The sequence below is a fragment of the Amblyomma americanum genome, chromosome 10, assembly GCF_052857255.1.
Source record: "Amblyomma americanum isolate KBUSLIRL-KWMA chromosome 10, ASM5285725v1, whole genome shotgun sequence".
Classification (NCBI taxonomy): Eukaryota; Metazoa; Arthropoda; class Arachnida; order Ixodida; family Ixodidae; genus Amblyomma; species Amblyomma americanum.
In genome coordinates this window covers 43,784,551-43,803,992 of record NC_135506.1, presented here as the reverse complement: position 1 = coordinate 43,803,992, position 19,442 = coordinate 43,784,551, and the positions used below count along the sequence as shown (strand labels likewise).

Below are 19,442 nucleotides of genomic sequence, written 5' to 3'. Positions count from 1 at the left end.
GTCCCATGGACAGGCCAAGGCAGGCGAGGAACAGCTGCGCCTGGGTACCCCATGTGGCGCGCGTCTCCCGTGCTGCCGCCGCTGCTGCTTTTGCGTCTCCCTCGTTGTCCTCCTGGTCGCCCTCACCAGCCTCTGGTGCTTTTGGTGCGGCTGCAAAGCGTTGCGCCTCTACGGCGGCCATGGCGCTGCAGCCTATCGACTTTTGGTCAGTGCCCTTGTCCAGCGGAGGTAGCCTCGGTCACGGGAAGGACGCGGGAATTGCGGACTGTCAGGAAAAAGCAACAGCAAACAAACAGCACAGGAATGACTCTTAATTGTAAAGCGTGAAGTCTGATGTTATATCCATTAAATGGCGGAGTAACCCCCCCCCCCCCCCCGGGGGGGGGGGGGGGGGGCTCAGTGATTAGGGCGCTCGGCTACTGATCCGGAGTACCCCGGTTCGAACCCAAATGCGGTGGTCGCATTTCGATGGAGGCGAAACGCTAAGGCGCCCGTGTGCTGTGCAATGTCAGTGCACGTTAAAGATCCCCAGGTGGCCGAAATTATTCCGGAGCCCTCCACTACGGCACCTCTTCCTTCCCTCTTTCACTCCCTCCTTTATCCCTTCCCTTACGGCGCGGTTCGGGTGTCCACCGAGATGTTAGACAGATACTGCGCCACTTCCCTTCCCCAACAAACAATTATTATTATTACTCCACGGGTACTTTAAACCCCACCTCGCGATCACGAATTGAGACACAGGCTCTTGCCCTCACTCCACGTTTCTGATCACGTGATTGAACCGTTTCTCAGTCTGGCGGAGCGGGTAAAAATGGCATTCCCGACCGGTTGTGGTGCGGGCACCTAGTGATCACAATGCAACCAGCGAATTTATTAATGCATTGCCCGAAAGTTAGGAAATGATAACGGCTCATTAACAAGCTCTAAAACTATGTTTTTTTTTCAATTCCTCGTACATTACGTTTTGCATTCCGGCAGAAAGGTTAGGAATTCCGCACACTTTGTCGCAATGCAAATGCATTTAGGTAGGTTAAAGGCAGGTGTACAGTCATGCAGGAACGAGAAGTGATGCACTTATTACTGTAAAAGAAAGAATAGAACGTTTGTTTGCCCAGGTTAAGTGAAGAAAAAGAGCTCTTTTGAAGATAGAATGAATCAAGGGAAGAGACAGCCAGTGGCCAAAAGTTACCAACAAAAAAAAATGTGATATGGGCTCAAAAGAACCGTGAGAAGATTGCCATTCCGTAGAACACGGCCGTACTTGTCCGGCCATTGTGCAAAAGATGGCACTGCCTTCACAGAGACAAAGGACATACTTTATCAGGCGACACAGATAATCTGCCTTCTGTACTAGCTGAAAGATCCTGACCTCAACAATTTTCGTTAGCTTTGCGGCCCTATACAGCCGAAGGCGTGAGCGCAAAAAACCTAACCAAACGACATCTAAAACGAGATAGGCAGCTCAGCAGGAGCCTACCGCATCGTGCTCAAACCTTCTGCTGCACAGCCGCAGATGCTCGTATCGAAACCGCCCATAGAAACACGGCTTATAGCCACCACGAAGGCGCCTTCTACAACGCCTAAATGAATTACGCGGTAAGAAAGAGCACGTTTTCTACGGCGTCCACTCTAAGACACTCGCTGTCAAACAGTAAGGTTTTTGTGAGTGTAGCTTAGGTTGGCATGTCTCCCTGGCAATGTCGACAATAAACATTACAGTGCCTGAAGAAAACTCGTTTTGAAGGTCACCCTGTGCAACATATTTATGAGAAGCCAAGCGTACCCAAGATGGCGCCGTCCCCTCGAACGAAACCGAGCTGGTCGATACCGAGCCCTGAGCAACCTTTAAACGTGTTTCGAGACGCCGACTCCGCCCCCTGCTAGCTGTAGAGCCGGGGAATTAAGCCCAGTTTGTGATGAAACAAAGTGCGCTTACCAGAGGAAGCGATCTCAGCCACGAACGGAGTAGGAACGTGGTGCGCGAGGAACGTGCATTGCTTCTTCTGCTTCTTTTTCAGAACGTGAATTTCGAATTCTACTTCTTTTCTTCCTCTTAAAACATGGCACATAACCACGTGGGGGGATTGGCCAAGGTAAAGTGGCATAAACATGGAAATTTCAATAGGCGATTACGACAAAATATTAGCGCCAAGCGTGAATTCTGAAAAATGCATCGATGAAAAAACGACAGAAGAATATACAAAGTAAAATAGCAAACAGCATTTCGGTGAAAAAAGAAGAGCTCGAAGAATTTTAAAAGAGACAGCAAATCAACCTACCAGTTGCAAACATCTAATCATAGAGAATCCCACAAACTGAACCCAATGCCGATCCTTTGGCGCTCGCACCGAACGATAGTAAAACTGGCAGAGATAACGGGAGCCCAAACCTGGAGAGAGGGACCTCCACGTAAATTTTTCACTGAAGGGCGAACTTTGGACAGTAGAGGACAGGAGAGGAACTTTAGACATGCAGCTTTCCCGCGTGAGTCACATAGGTTTGTCGGTGTCCACCCACATCTGCGTAGATGCGTAGATATAAATTCAAACCGGGAATCCTGCACCGCAACCGCGTCATTGATACCTCACACAGCCCGGTTTTACGTGAACGGACATTCCAATTATATGCTAAGTGCTGATAATCAGTGGTATTCAGTAAGGAATCACGTAATCTGGCTGATATAACGGACAATCTTCCTCCTCATAAGTGTAGTTGCATGAGCGGCCTTCTCCTCGGTTTACGGAATCTGGTGTCAGCATCGCGTTACGCCACCATCGGAAATTTGCACGTCATGCTCGTGCTCTCTGAGAATATTATGCATGTAGTGTGAAGATTAACAGCTGTCGGGAATGTGCCATCTGTGATTGATTCAAGTACGCTCTTTATTAAATTCCAATTTGTAGTGTGGGGCCCAGAACGGACCTCAGAGAAGGAAATCGCAGCTCACTGGTCGAGTGGTGGTGAAGAACAACCTTTTTATTGGACGTGGACACTGTTATTTATAACCTTGAATCATGTGACACTGAACTGCCAGTTATGAAGTACCCATATACAAGAGAGTCCAATAACTGAAACAGAAACCAAAATCTGCAATGCAACACACACTTCCTTCCTTGGGAAAGACGAAACCATGCATGAAACCGAATGACCAACACATGAACAAGTAACATGGACACACATACATGCATGACATTCAAAACTGAATATACACAATCGTGCCTATGGCAAGATGAACTGAAAAGCGCGTTACAAAAGAAATTAGCTACGCCGTAACATGAGTTGTAACGGCACATAGGAAAATAAGGTACACACGAACGCGCACACTTTTTGATCCCCCAGGGCATCTACCAGGATGCTGTTTCTCGGCGCCCCAGAACAGTGATGAATCAAGACACTTGTTCGTATGCGTCCTCACGCTACAAAAGCCAGAAGAACATCGAATGATATTTCTCAAAGACATACCTTGAAGCCATTTTTTCTGTAAATATTTCAAACAATTTCCTCAACTACAATACCCAATGTTACCTTGGCTTGGACTAGTGTGCCCAGGGAGGCTGCACGCCTTCTTTTAACATTTCTGGAGAACACGGATCTTGTTTTTAAATGGTGACAGCAGGAACGGGCTATGGCCTACTGTGATTGAATGTGTGCGTAGATGGTGTCTTCCGGAGTGGACTACTTTATACTGTGAGTGAATGTGTGTATGGAGTGTGGCACTACAATGACCTATGTTCTACTGTGACTGAATATGTGCATAGATGGTGACTTCTGGAGTGGACTGTGATGTGAACTGTGTGGATTGATTGTGTGCATAGATGGTGACTGCGGGAGAGAATGTGTGCTATTATAAGAGACTGTGCGCTTAGCGGGGTAGATGCGGCATTGTTAATATCGAAGGGACGCTGCGGTGGAGCAATTGCCGGCAGACAAAGCAAGGCTAACCCCACCTGTAGCATTCAACACCTAAACCTCAACTCAGGTCAGCAAGATCTCAATAGGTGGTTACCCCTTAAGTAAAAGAGCAAGTCAACTTCTAAGGAGGGGGAATGTATTCAACAAATATGCGAATATGCAATGTGGGGGGGGGGGGGGGATAACTGCTATGTGCGTCATTGCTTCCACCTGCACATGCTGAAGATTCTTAGATATTACCCTAGCATTGCATACAGAGAACTTAACCTTAAAAATGCGCTTGTACGTGTGAAAAAAAAAATATGTATAACATAAATAAGAGTTGTGCGGTCCTCGGACAGTTTCCAGGAATATGGCCTTACCACATCTAGCTTTGCCGCAAATCACTGGACATCGTCTTTAAAACCATGGATCCTGCGCCTGCTTGTAGGCCGGTCTCTTGTGGACGAATGACGTTGCGGTGTTTCTCGAGTCGCAGATTGGGTTAGTCTCGGCGTAGAGTTCGCAGTCGGCAGAGGACGCCTGGATGCATGAAAAGATTGTATTGACTCTTCACTTCACTGATTTCGGAGGCGGAGGCTGTCTCAGCTGTGATGACAATGGCAGGGACACTTTATTTTTCATTTCTTTATATTCCCACAATAATTTTTGTCCCACTTGTGAATCACAACTCTGAGGGGCGGTTGCGTAAACGCGGCCGATACTGCTGACACTCGTCATGGCGGCGACTGAGGCTGTCAACTAGGGTGTAGCGTAAGAGATAGCATACATAAAATAAATAAATAAATAAATATATATATATATATATATATATATATATATATATATATATATATATATATATATATATATATATATATATATATATATATATTTATATATATATATATATATATATACGATGCACAAAGGATACAAAATAAAAATGTTAAAATGCGCAAAATACTCTTTAGGGGCTGCAAAAGATAAACATAGTTCCTTGGAAGCTAAAGAGTGCCATTGACAAGTAAGAGCTTTTGTCCTGTGGCCAGAAAGAGAACCATAAAAGGCCATTGAATATGAGATTGCGCACCGTACAAGAAGCATGTAAGGTTTTTATATTGGTTGTTGTCTGACAGTTTTATTGCGAGCAGCAAAGCAGTTCTCTTTTCAAATAGTGTCTTCAAAATGACCTCTCAAACAGGACAATGTGTAAAACTTGCTTCAGCTGGGTACATTAAAAATTCACATGCATAGATGTTCGCGCAAATAAAGAAATTCCGGTGAACTTATTCTATGACACGTGATTCAGAATCTCACGAGACCCTACAAACGCATTAGGAACATAGTCCCCTTCACTAATTTCTGCCTATAGGCGAAGAACTAACGAGAAAATCTGCGATGGTGCGGTTAACAGTTACAGGAATAGTTTGAAAAGAATACCTTTGGAAAGAGTTCGTTAGTAAGGAAAAATGTGGTCTTTTACAGTGAAAAATAAATGTTTATTTTTAGCTTGCTCGTACCTGTACGTACCAAAATCATACGCAATGAATGTGACGTTAATGTGGCCGCAACTGGATGCTGCGCCGTCCCGGGTAAAGAATGATCACACTCAACATGAAGTGTAGTTTATATAATCTAAAGTTAATTCCAGCCGCCGCGGTGGCACAGTGGTTATGGCGCTCGGCTGCTGACCCGAAAGACGAGGGTTCGAACCCGGCCGCGGCGGTCGAATTTTGATGCAGGCGAAATTTTAAAGGTCCGCGCAGTGTGCGATCTCGGTGCACGTTAAAGAACCCCAGGTGGTCTGAATTTCCGGAGCCCTTCACTGCGGCGTCGCTCATAGCCTGAGTCGCTTTGAGACGTTAAACACCATAAACCATAAAGTTAATTCCACGTAAGAGTCGCACAGCAAGCAATTACAGCTGGTATGAAGCCCACCTGCTTTGAAGTACATTTGATTCCAAGCTATTTGGGCACAAATGCAAGTAAAGGCACAACAGGACAGCAACTACGGGAGACATGATTGGATTGCTAGGTCGCTCGGGGACCGACAAGCGTCAGAAATGTATCAGTAGAATTTAACAGTAGCCGAACAATATAGGTGGTCAGATAGCCTACTATGCAAGTATTTGTAACGCCAAGTTTTCAACATTTATTGAACAGTTCAGGCCCACTACATACGAGTATGCCAAGTATGCTAATAGCTCTGCCCTTGATCAGTTCGCATAATCCCGAGGTTTCAGGGTAAGTCCTTGATGTTATCCTGCACAAAGTCCCCAAGCGATTCGTAGTCAAGGAGGCAGTCCCTCCAGCTTCCTATCTTGCTCCAAACCGAAGCCTCGTAACGGTCTGTCTGGCGTTGAAACTTGTGCTTGTAACGACGGTGCAGTTCCTTCGTCACGTGCCTCAAGAAGAGGAGGTTGGTCAGAGGATAAAAGGCGTGCCAGTTATCTCTGCGACAAAATGCAAAAAAAAAAAGATCAGATGAAATTTGAAAGATTAGCGTAGCACAGCAACGGGTAACTTATGATACCGGGCAGAGACGAACAAAAATAGTTTTGGTGGGCTAGTCGGTATATAAACGCCTGTGGTTCAGAGGCCAGTGAAGAACTTGTTAGACCGAAATATCGCCAAGAGACGCCTAATGGTTTACACGACTCGAAAGGCGTGAAGTTACAAAGAATTTTTTTGCGGTATCTGTTCAGACATGATGTAAAAGAAATGAGCAAACACACGGATTCTGGTGGATAATGGTAGAAAGTTATGTTGCTGTACCTTGACGGTCAGGAATACGTGGACCATGGTTATTGCGTTTTTAATGGCTGCTGTAGCCTTAATAGTAAAATATTTGCGACCAATTTTTGAACGTTTGTATGCAGGGTCAACTGGCATGCGCGGCGCTGCTGCACAAAGCTATACAGGGCTTATTGAGCCACAAGGTCTGCAAAGAAATTTTCCTCGTCTTGTCGCCTGTTGAAGGCAAGCGCCGTGGTAACCAGCGCAGCGCCTCTCATCTCGCCACCCTACGAGCGTGGAAAAGACGCCTAGCGGTGCCACAAGGCGCGAACCTGCGTAGATGCAGGTGACGCAGTCCGAAAGAGCCGCTGAGTCAGCCTTCCAGAAAACGAACTGCAGCGGTAGCTAGGCACGGTGACGCAAAAGAGACGCCATGAATGGGCGGTCGCCAACCGTCGCCGAGCGATCCTCGTCTCAAGACAGCCTAATGTCGACTCGAGAAGGAAGCGCAATGTTATCGGCCTCACGCCAAACTCTTGTACTACGCTGCAGTAAAAAGTGTACATGAAACTGCTCTCGTTTACTCAGCATTTATCTATCTCTGGCTGCCATACCCTGTGTAGAAGGGTCGAGGCAAACTGCTGAAAGCTCAGACGCACAGAAGTAATGACTGCGATGAATTCGCAACAGTGATGACCATAGTGTCATAACAGGCTCTCTCTGCCATCCGCTCTGTGCCCACAAACCTAATCACTGCTTCATAAGAGGAATTCACCGTTACCTATGTGGATGTTTCTTCTACCCCAGTTTTGGTTGATAAACTAATCTGTTACAGCGGTTCCAAGAATTGAAACGCTCCAAAAATATCGCAATATTATTCTCAAACGGGCTAGCAAGAACCGAATGAGCAACGTTTAAGGTCTTTATTAAAATTGCTGTTTCAGTGTCATAAGTGTCAGTGTCGGTATGAGGCAAAAAAAATTTTCTGCTCAGTTCTATTTCCCTGTTGACATCCGCAACACCGACTGGCTGATACCGGTCACAGAATCGACAGCGTGGCAGTTCCTGAGGTCTTTGGGAAAGATGAATAGAAATAAAAGTGCAACAAAACCTCTTTACCTATTCAGACCCAGCAGAGCGATTTCGTGGGAGGTTAAGAAAGTTAAGAAGTTTACGTTGGGTAACCGGGGCCTATCTAATTCTCTTATGTGACACTCTTTCAAAGCGCTCCCACCAACTGGGCACACTGAGACCCAGTTAAGTTGGCCTGTAGGAACAGATTATCGCATTTTAATAACGAGAAGGTTTCACTTAAACCGGATACTTTTTAAGCAAGAAGTGGCTAAAAAATTAAACATGGGTTACGTCGCCATCGGCCTTTTTAATAATTAAAATCTTTGTCACCACGGTTTTCTGGCTAGGCATAACTACGGACAGAACACAGCGCCATTCACTCGCGAGTCTGAACCAAGCGGAGGAAGAAAACGTCTCGTTTCCATACACACATTTTTAAAGATTAAATACGCTCTTGTTGCCGAACAAACATAATCTTAGCCAGAAGCAAAGAACGGCCAATTTTTACTCATAAAATAAATTGCGTGCAATTTTCCGCAGTGTCACTTTGAAATTAACTTCCCAGCGTCAGCGGTTCACCTTTTATAATAAGAGGTAACGTATTCCCCAGAACGGTGCGAATATGCACCAGAAAGTATTGTTGTACAACCAACCATTCACTCATTGAAGAATCGAGGACAAAGAATAATTTTGCATAATTTGCATTGAATTAACCATCGCTATGATTGTTTTCAGTACTGGCAAAAGTGTCCTAGTAAGACGCACTATCATTCTTCAAGAACTAAGACCGAAGGCTAAGACAGAATGATGACATTGCTCAAACTCAGCCTTCCATGAACTGAATAGGCGTCTCTTCTACAAATGAAGCGCCGTAAAGCAGCGAGACAGCACCTCACTATGGCCGCCATTTTCTTGTACACGAATAGGAGATTGTGGTCCCTCGATGTCCCGTACAAGTTTGTCGGTGCCGTAAACACAGACTTGCCACCTGCGAACGTAGAAAGCGTTAGGAAGAGAAATGAAAAGGAACTTAGTGAAGGGAAAGTTGGAGTCCAGGTGTGTAATGTACGCAGGAAGGCTGAAATTTTTCACGAAGGATATGATATATCGGAGCTTTTTATAGCATATGTAGCCAGAAACCATACCCTTTAGTTTGGCAACAAGGTGCATAACGGTTCGCTAAGACTGGTCTACCGTTGCTAAAGGAGGTCCCAAGAATATCTTTGGTGTTGCAGGTCATACTAAGCGTGACTGTACTTTCGTTACCAGAAAAACAGGCACATGTCTATTGTCAGGCAAAAAGAGTGGCCATGACGAAAGCTCACCGTCGGTGATGCGAGCCCAGGAGTAGCCCGACACGTTCGCCTCAAGGCCGCACGTCTTGATGACGAAGCTGCGGCCACCGACGCGGAACCAGAACATTTCTTCGGTCGTCCTCTTGACCAGGACGTGACCGAGGTGCAGGTCGCGATGCTCGAACTCCAGCGCTTCCTCGGCAACGGCCAACGACAGCGCCATCTGCTGCAGGATGCTCCAGAGCTGAAGCACGCTGTCTAGCTGAAAGCGACAGAGCGCGCCAGAAGATTCAGGCTGGAGACTGAAAATCACTCGCCTGTCTTGAACGGTTTGGTTTGGTTTGTGCGGGTTTAACGTCCCAAAGTGACTCAGGCTATGAGAGACGCCGTAGTGAAGGTCTCCAGAAATTTCCACCACCTGGGGTTCTAATTTAACGTGCACTGATATCGCACAGTACATGGGCCTCTAGAATTTCGCCTCCATCGAAATTCAACCACCGCGGCTGGGATCGAACCCACGTCTTTAGGGTCAGTAGCCGAGGGCCATAACCACGCACTGAGCCACCGCCGCGGGGCGCTTGTCTTGAATGAGCGATCGTACAAATAACGCATCGAAAAAAGTTTGCCCATCATGACAGGCAACCGTACTGAAAAAAGTTGTATGAAGCAATAACCTCATACGGTTTGTAGTTCACGTCATACAATTATCATGCAGATGTCATACAGATGTCATTTATTTTTGCAAAATCATACATTTGTCATACGAATGTCATACAAGGCCATGCAAATTGTATGATATTTGTATGACGAAGCCTGCGTAAAGTTATTGGATCGAAGAACTTTTCTCAACGCGGAAGGAAAAGAAACAGATTCCCACCGTGCCGCGGAGCCGTACCGCGTTTCATTTCCACGGCATAGACATTGGCATTTTGCAAGGGTGCTTCTGGCGACGAGCAAAAAGCACGTAGTTACTGCGTGAGCACTTCGATGCCACCCGCCTACATCGGACGTGGGAGGGCTCAGAAAGCAAGAACCAGGGGCCACAGCTGGCGTCTGCACCGGCGTAGTTTTACGAGCACGAGAGAAAGACACGAGTCCTTGCTACTTGAAATGGCCCAGCGGGCTGTGGCGTTCATTGGACATATATTGGTGCTGTGATAGATAATTTCAATTTATTTATTTATTTATTTATTTATTTATTTATTTACCGTAAAAGCCCAGAACTGGACATTACATATGGGTGAATGTGTCAAAGAAAGCAGCAACCGATAACAAATGATAGAAAATGTACACAAGGCAAAGCTGAGCTGACACTTTGGCATAAGAGAAGATTCAAGAACTGGTGAAAACGCGTTGGTACGCGAAAAAAGCTCAGGCATTCTTCAGCAGAGCACAGGAATAACAGAACATAAGCAAAGCAAAATGGTACCGGCAAAACGGCATTCATAACACACACAGTAATTAAGCACTGTGTGACGCATTTTCTGCGTTCAAAGGTGTTAGTAGAGCTACTTGAAAAGACGATGATTCGGTATGGCTGACTATGCTGGATGGCAGTGCGTTCCATTCATTTATTTCCAATACCAGCGGTGACTTCTGATATATTAGTGTGCGAGCGAAGATCGGGCGGACTTTATGCGCATGATCCAGGCGAGCTGAGTGATGGAGCGCATAAAACATATGATTTCGGGAGAATGGTTCGTCGCTATGGTATAACGTGTGGAAAAATAACAACCGAGCAAACGTTCTACGCGTAACAAGAAGGTGAAGATTCAGGATGCGCTTTTTGTAGTTCTATAGTAGTAGGTGACAAATTCAAGTTGTAAATTCTGTATCCGGGTTAACCCTAATGTTGATTTAGAGCCTTCTTGTACGCTACTCTACCACTTTCGCCACTAAGCCAAAATTCTGTCTTTGAGGCAATGAATAATTTATTTCACCCATAACCCTACCTGATGCAAACGGCATGCGCACCTCAATTGAAAAAGACTGTTCATCCTGTTCGTTGTTTAAGTTGGCACTATTTTATAAATAAAATGTATTAGGAATAGCTATCGCTCTAAGCAATGTATTTGCTGCAGCTGAGGTTAGAGATGATATTAAAAATCATTTCCCATTAGTACAAAGGCATAATTTTTATGTTATGGGCGTTAGCCGGGCCTAGCGAACAATGAAGGCTTCTTATATCGCTCGACTATTATTTCATGCCCACAAAGGCATGTGTTTATGTGGTAGCACAGAGGAAATTAATATATAAATATTAACATTGCACATAGAGATTACTACAACCGAAAGCTGAAATTTGTAATTACGATTAGGGTATCAAGCTTTGTTAGTAACGCATTATTACATTTATTGAAATAGCTTACTGACACGGCTCAGCTGCTTTCTTACAATATTGTGTCGAAACTTTTTACACCACAAAACCTTATTTTAAATGATAGCCATAAGGTGCAGACGAAAAACGGCATGAACCATTTATTTCTTCAACACTCTGTATATTGAGGCAACGAAAACAAACCGGCTGAATTTCTCTCTCCAGATGCACTTTTCAGTTCTATTTCACTAGACTGTGTCTTCCCTTGTGAACAAATAAAGTAGGAGGATTGTTTAACTCCTTGTACATGTTTAATCTACAAATGAAAGTCCGATGTGACTTACACCTCTAAAAAAATACGGTCGCCTATGACGACAGCCAGCTGTCATTAGACAATTAGTTTGGCATCAAAAAATCAAGGAGCGCAGAGCTTAACTATTGTTGAAGGAAGTCGTTAGGAATGAAGAAAGCTACCACCTCATGTTCTTTTCCTGTTGCGTGTTAACTGCAAATGCAGTTTTCAGTTCTTTTACACCAGCCTATGTCTTTCGTTGCGAACAAATAAAGAAGGCCAATTGTTTAACTTAACTAACGTTCAGGGAAGTGGTTAGGAACGAATAAAACTGCTACCCCATGTTCTTTTCCTTCCTGGGTATAAATTCAAATTCAAGCTACTGACTCACTTCAACGCGGTATAGCGGCACACCAGCGTACGTCATGTGCACGGCCAGGTAGGCGCGTTCAGGATTGGCTGCGAAATAAACAGTGTAAGAGCGCCTGTCACTGGATGCCCAATCTATCGTTCTCATTCGACACTGGCGAGGTCTACTAATGAAGGGTGATTGACTGCAAGCCGTTTGGGGTGGTCAAATTCAGTATTTAAGGACGCTTAGTTGCATCTCACGATAATTGCAGTTCCGAAACCTCCATTATTGACGTTTGTTTTTGGAACACATTTCGTGTCAATAAGAATAATAATATGATAGAATTTGTTAGCCTAAAAAGCACACAAATTTTGCGCTAAATACCACTACAATCACTTTTTTGTAGCGCAATTCGGCTGCATCAACGTCGTAGGGGCATTAAATAAAATAAAGCCGCCAAGCAAAATATTAGCATGAAAGGATACACACTAATGAATATGAGCAGTGTTTTGCAAGCAGGCTAAGAAAGAGGGAAAAAATGGAATATAAAACAAGAGAAAGTACTGCTAGTTACCTTCATCAAAACGCTTGGCGGTTTGATGGTTAGAGGTAGGGTCGCTCCGGTGACCTCCAAGTTCTTCAGGGTAGGAGCCGAAGACACACGTGACGCTGCGAAATGAGCGAGGGAAATTTGTATTCATGGAAAAAAGATTTCTTATTCTTCCTAGATGGTCAGACGTGTGGCAGAAAAAGTTCTGTGCGCAGGTTCCCGATTTCAACTCTTTCCGGAAAGGGGCCAGGTAGTTTTTTTCGATTTCACTCGAACATCTCGATGGCGGCTAGTCTTAAAGATGGAACTTTTGACGAAGCAACACATCAGTGGTAGAATTGTCCCCCATGACGGCTCAGGCGCGCCTCAATAACATCAGGCTAGACTGGTCACGGCACTCTCCTTTCGGGTGGGACCTACGACGACATCATGTGATGACCCCAACTCCACAAACGTCGGAAGTTGTTACTGACATAGCTGTCCTTGCAGAAACGAGATTTAAAAAATGGCGCCCACACAGTTTCAACCAGCCAGGTTTATCTTTTTTCGCGACAACATGGCTGCGTACCCCAGGGCGGTCTGTAAATGTTGTCGCTGTAAACTTCCCCAGGGAGTAGCGACAATTACCCATGGTGTTCCGGGAACGCGGTACCACAGCATCTCCGCGCCTTAGACTACTACAAACTGATTTCGCCTTCGTCGTCATCAGCATCGTAACATAAGTTTTGTTCGATTCGTTTCACTGTAATCGATATATTTTCACCAGTGTGATGAACTTTAATGGCACAAGGGTAGCTTGGCTAATTAACGCCATGAAGCACGGGGTGTTTTCTTCGACACAAGTGGGGTCGGAGACCCATTTTCTAAGTGTTGCAGGCTAAAAAAGCCAGGACACGGGAACTTGTACCCACTGGAAAGCAGTGGGTAACCGTCGGCACTTGGAATGAATCCATTTTCAAACGATGTTCTTGTGACGAACACGTTATAGTACGAGCCGTTCTGCTAACCAACTAGCCGACGTGGAGAACACTGGGTAAATGATTTATTTCTGACCACTTTAACCATATGCCTCAAGAAGCTAAAATGAATCAAAATGTGCTGCAAAGCTTCATGTATTAAGCCGACTGTATTAAGCATTTAGTAAAAATAAACGCCGTGAAACCGAAACACTACAAATGCATTCTAGTTCCCTGGTACATGAACCTGCTTGAGGCCTCCCATGTACCACATCACAGCCAATACATCCTTTTGAGATCTTGCGCAGAGGAAGCTACGGCCACTGCGACAAATTGTAAAATTCGTATCTCGAGCGAATTTAACAGTATTTTGTTTCAAAATTATGAACTAAGTTTCTCTGAGAGTTTCACAGGGGCTACAACTATAGGGAGCTCCAGTTGGCGGTGTTGAGCAACACTGTTGTGTGCTTGGGGTCTGGCACCAATTAGGTACATGAAATAAAGCAGATGTCAGTCCGTAGGCTGGCATTGGATGCACATTCGAATACAACTGGAAAAGCAGTAGAAGGAGGTATGAGGTGGTGAACATTCGAAGCGTATGAGATGGAAAGAAAAAGTGAATATGAAGAAAATCTGAGGCAAATGAGAGGACAATAGATGGGTGGAAAACGTTTTCAGGTACTTATACAGCAGCAGGCTTTTGTCCAGCAGTGGGTGTAGTCAGGCTAATGATGATACCTCAGCAGTATCGATACTACATGGAGAACAACTCGATAGCTTGCAAATAAACACCAAGGGCGATGGGAAGGAAAACATTGTAGACAATAGTGAAAGAGAAAATGCAAATCTCTGACAATGCGGTCAGGAAAAACAATACGCGGGACAAGAGGACGTTGAAGTGGTATAGGACGGTTAAGTAAAATTTAAAAGGGAAAAAGTTTGCGACAGTTCCACAGGAATCGCTTTATCTTTAGAGTCTATAGGGCTGGGTACTTGAGGACGAAGTGTCACCGAGATAAATTTACAGCACGATTGAAATTTGTTGTTGCTGCATGGAAGAGAAAGAAGCGATAGAACGTGCCATTGTGTGAGGTCAACAACAACAACAACTATTCAGTTTACAACCCTCGGTGCACGCGACTGCCACAGAGATCAGGGAAGCACTGGGGTTTAGGAACAGCCAGGCCATGGTGAACTTTTAAAAAGTAGAAGCAAGTAAGAGGCGACAAATGATTTGTGGATAAGGGATGGAGAGTAGTTTAGGTGGCAGAAAAAGAAAATTGTCATTTAATACGAATAAAATATTACAATTATTAATGTTGTAAAAATTAGTACCACCACAGGACAAAGTAGATGCTGCCAGTCGTAGACTGTTGTAGATTTCTGAGCACGTATAGCGTGAGGTAGACCGCTCAAAGCGAGGAAGTTTTGGCGCCTTGCTTACCTCTTGATTGCCACGAAACCCGCTGTGTACTTCTCCGACGCCGATCTAAATCCAGAAAGTTTCCTGCACACACATGAAGGAAAAAAGAATGTCTGTAAAAATCAGTAGTTAGCATTCAGTTTGAGTGTAATGTTAGGGTAGAAATGCCAGAATCAGAAGTCGGACTGAAATGTAACGGCACAGCAAAAACTAAGGCCACACTACGTTTGTGGTTGCCAGCATGTGTGAAGAGATTGTGATAAGTATTTAGATCCTTGTTTTCAGGCGAATTAAACACCCTCACCCATGTGTACACCCACTGCATAGACTGTGGTATTCTTGTAATTAAAGATCTTTAAACGCGCTCAATCAAGAACTGGGAAGTATTGGAAGGAACGGAGCGGAGTTGTTAGAGCGAAATTGGTTTCAGGTGTACGCAACCGATTTCTCTCATTCATGAATCACGATTTTAGGAGTCGGCTTCAGTAGCAGGCAAGAAATTGCGTCTCTTTCTTTTGAAGGAGAGTTAGTTAGCACTGTTGATTGCGATAAATTTCAGTAGTCAAAGAAAGTCCGATAGAGTAGGTGTGCAAGATTGATCTGTTGACCGGTTTATTTTGCATTCTAGGCGCTTTTGTGGTTTTTTTACTTCAAAAGTCTTTGAGTAAGTTGTATTCTATTTTTGCATGTTTAAATTCAGGCATATTGCATTTCTTATTGTTGGCTGCTTAAACCTTTGTTATATGTTCCTCGATGTCCTTTAAGTCTCGTTAGAGTGCTATGTATATTGTTGATTGTATTTTTTGCGTGATATCCTTCCCCCATGTAATGACCACATAGGCCTTTAGCGTAAATAAATAAGAAAGAAAATTTACTTATGCCAGGAAATACGTAAGGAAAGCTAGAGATATTCGCTTCTTGGTGGGATAAATGTATGCCGTCATTTGAAGGGGCTTTTTGCCTGCAGGTCTACTGCATTTTTGTCGTGATTAATTATGGATTGCATCAACTGCGAAATCCTGTGAAGGCCTAATGAAGTGAAGCAAACGCTACTTACGATGCTATCAGCATTTTTCTGAAGACAGCATCCCAAGACTTGATCACAGAGTCAATCTTCACCACCTTGAATGCGCTGTCGCCCTCATAGCTGTGCACGCGAAAAGTTTCCGAATGCTTTCCGTGGGCGATCTTGGTGAAGCGATCCGCTTTCCTTTGAACCCAAAAAGAAGAAGAAAATAGATGGATTCTCCAAAGTTCTGCGCTCCCAATATAATACGCGACTCGTCCCTAAAGTTGCTACTCTTCGTGGTACTAGGTGGGCTACTCGCTTGTTATTTCCGCTCTTGCTAGTGCGACACGCCTGAGTTGACTCCTGGGTACTAAGTGAGCGATGTTTAGACTTATATATAAAGTTTCTGCTTAGGTCACGGCCAGCCCCTTATTCTTCAACAATGCCTTGAATACTCAGACGGGGTCATAGACCCATTTTCCAAGCATTTCGGCGAAGCCAACCACCAGGCAAAGGGAAAGCTTTTACCCATTGCATCACTGGTGGGTAGCCAACGGGTAACTGGATAACTGTTTCCATTGTTTCATCCTCGCAGTGCTCCATGATGTTTCAGCGCCAGTTTTGCTTATTTCTGAGTTAAGAGATCTCTTAAGCTGCCAATTAACGAGTTGATAGTGACCACATGGGAGCAGTTTCTTGGTTGGTAATAAAACTTCCAGTTGATATTTGAAATGACTGCTTCAGAACGAATCACACAGCCCTTGGCTTCATCGAAAGCACGGCTCATTTCGAGTTACCCTCTAACGTACACTGAAAAGCAACAACCGGATAAAGGTCCGTTGCAGGCGTCAATGGATATCGATGTCTGAGTTAGTCGCCACTGCGAATGCCGCCCTCGTTAAAGTCGTAACAGTGTCGAGCATCTATACTGATGCACCCAGAACTGGAAGACAGCAGTCGCAGCCTTTGTCCTGTTGCTACAAACTCCCGACGGTGGCTTGCAGAGGCGGTTGCTGTGGTCCTCGCTGGTGACATGCGCTTTTCCCTGCAACTTCTTATGTGTTTACAAAGAGCAATGCTCCTCTGTTCCACATTTCGCTGAACACTCTTCTGTTAACTCATCTTATTATGATTATACTAATTAAGCCCCCTAGAAGAGAAAGCCTTCTTCCATGCACCTACTATCAGTTCTGTCCTGCGACAGCTAGAGCCACATCGTCTTGAAAACTTTAAAATTTAATTCTCCCGCCTTAGTCTCTACCAACTACTACTATCCCTTCCTTCTCTTGGAATCCATTCTGTTGCTCTAAGCTACCATTCTTTACTTCCTTTCGGCGTTACATGTTGTGCCCACGTGTATTTCCTTGTTTGCTTCAGCTAGGGTATCATTAGCTCGTCTTTGAATGTAAACAGACACTGCCCACTTCTCGTGTTTTGACGTTGCCCCTATCATTCTTCCTTCTACAGCTCGCTATCCTGGCCTAAATGTAATTTCAAGCCTGTGTTTCAATAGTGCTTTGCTTGAAACACCCAGGTGTGTGAGTCTTTCACACATTGACTCCACCAGCTTTATAAGCCATTGGGCCCCTTTGGGTGACAGGATGGCTGGTCAAACCAACCAAGAATACGAGCTGAGCTGCGATTTGTCGTATATTCGTCCTCTGCTCTCGCAAAGACGAGTACGTCGTCACGCCAGTAACGCACATGTGGTCGAAGAGCTGGGCGAACGTGGTTGGCAGGCGTTGGTGGCAGGCAGTGAGGAGGTCGCCGAACACTGTCCCTCCACCTGGTGTCGAGTACGTGGGTGAGAAGACAGTGGCGGCCTCCACCGGCACGTGTCGGAGTAGCTGTGCGAGGTGAATGCTCTGCGCAGGAAACGAACGCAGGCCGGGACAATAGAATAATAGTTTGGCTCTGGGACCTTGGAACCGGCGGAACATGCGCCCAGGAGCTCGCGCTCTTGAAGTACGGTAGATATATCCTTGCAGTTCCCTTTCTCGCATGACCTGAGAACAATTCCATCCGAAGGAAGGCCAGTGATTCATAACAATTCCACGTTGATTCCAATTTAATTTGTTTCTTGCTCCTCGGGGTTGGCTCAAGCGACGCCCCGCCCTCTGCCATGGCTGCTCTTGAGCCAATGACGAATGCAGAACGAAAGGAGTAGCATGCGATGGGTCAGTCACAAGGAGAGAAGAAAAAATTTAAAGAATGAAATCAAAAGGGAAGTGTTATGTTACTATGGCCCCTTTTGAGAGGTGCACTACCCTACAAAGACTTTGTATTAGCATTAAAAAACATATACGACATTTCTTCAGTTTAGAGGCATATCTCTGTGGCCTTTTAATAGGCGAGCTTGTTCCTCACACCGAAATTGTCTATGCAGTTGCTGGTACCTGAATTCTTTGAAGGGGACAAAGAAACAAAAACATTTGTACCACAGTGATCCCCTCCTAATGAATAGTGCCTCTCACTGTTCTTTAATTTGATTGGACGAACGACCTGAAAAAACAAAGTGTAAATCGCGTCATCGTCGTAATCAGCTTACTACGCCCACTTCAGGGCAAAGGCATCTCCCAATCAACCCTGTCTTTTGCCAGCTACGACCACCGTATCCCCGCAAACTTCTTAATCTCATCCGTGCAGCAGACTTTCTGCCGCCTCCTGCTGCACTTGCCTTCTCTTAGAATCCATTCCGTTACCCTTAAGCACCAGCGGTTATCTTGCCTAAGCATTACATGCCCTGCCCAAGTCGATTTCTTCCTCTTGATTTCAACTAGGATGTCATTAACCCGCGTTTGTTCCCTCACCCACTCTGCCCGCTTCCGATCTCTTAACGTAAGTCGCGCAACGTTGTTCAAATAGTAAGACACCCCAAGCAGGACAAAAAAGCCTAAATCGCGAACAAAAGCCATCTGAATGCTGCTCCCCAGAGACGACCGAGGTCTTCTAATTCTGGCACAGGATAGAACTTGTCCTCGTAGGCTGCGTTCTTTACAACGGAATGCGTTCAACCTTCGTACCTTGTGTTTCAATATGAATCGAACATTTTGGAATATACCAGAAAACAGAACACGGCAAACGAAAGAAAACGAAAGCGGAAATCAATAGCAGAATGTGACGTCTAAAAGAAATCCCTTTTCTTGCGGTGCGGTGCGGCTGCAAGGTCTATGTTCACGATTAATTCCTTAGCAGAGAAACTGATCCCGCTATAGAGAGAGCGATGCTCACAGTTAAAAACCCTTTTCTACACTCACCGACCCTATGGCCACAGATGGCGCATCCCGAGTGCAACTCGAACTCCTTTCGGCAGCAGAGGTTACGTCTTCAGAGTCCCACATTTTGCCGCCTGGAGAAAGAACCACGCGTTCACGCAAAGAGCTAAGGTAGTGGTGGCGTTAGTCGGACCCAGATATTAAAAAAACCATCCTGTGTCGACCTTTATGGTGCGCCTCGTCGTAACAGCGGAGGCATACCACGAGCCCGGCAAACCTTCAGTTTGCCTTATATTATCCCAGTGGGCACTGCAACTCCCTAAGACGTC

At 45.1% G+C, this 19,442-nt stretch overlaps 2 protein-coding genes across 2 annotated transcripts in view; one reads left to right on the top strand and one right to left on the bottom strand.

Annotated features, from left to right (window-relative positions):
- The window catches only part of LOC144107938 (uncharacterized), a 39,993-nt gene that overhangs the window by 4,348 nt on the left and 16,203 nt on the right, over nt 1-19,442 (top strand). The window lies entirely within an intron of this gene.
- Nucleotides 6,134-17,756, bottom strand: LOC144107230 (serine/threonine-protein kinase haspin-like). The gene is made up of 8 exons (XM_077640229.1): nt 17,603-17,756; nt 15,947-16,099; nt 14,911-14,973; nt 12,535-12,629; nt 12,000-12,067; nt 9,030-9,261; nt 8,596-8,692; nt 6,134-6,347 (listed from the first exon to the last, which is right to left on the bottom strand). Coding segments are annotated over exons 1-8 (924 nt in total). The 5' UTR covers nt 17,605-17,756.

Coding starts and splice junctions, on each gene's coding strand:
- LOC144107230 (XM_077640229.1), bottom strand. Junction 12,630..14,910: donor GGTTTCGTGGCAATCAAGAG/GTAAGCAAGGCG, acceptor CTCATTTCGCAG/CGTCACGTGTGTCTTCGGCT. Junction 6,348..8,595: donor AAAATGGCGGCCATAGTGAG/GTGCTGTCTCGC, acceptor ATTTTGTCGCAG/AGATAACTGGCACGCCTTTT.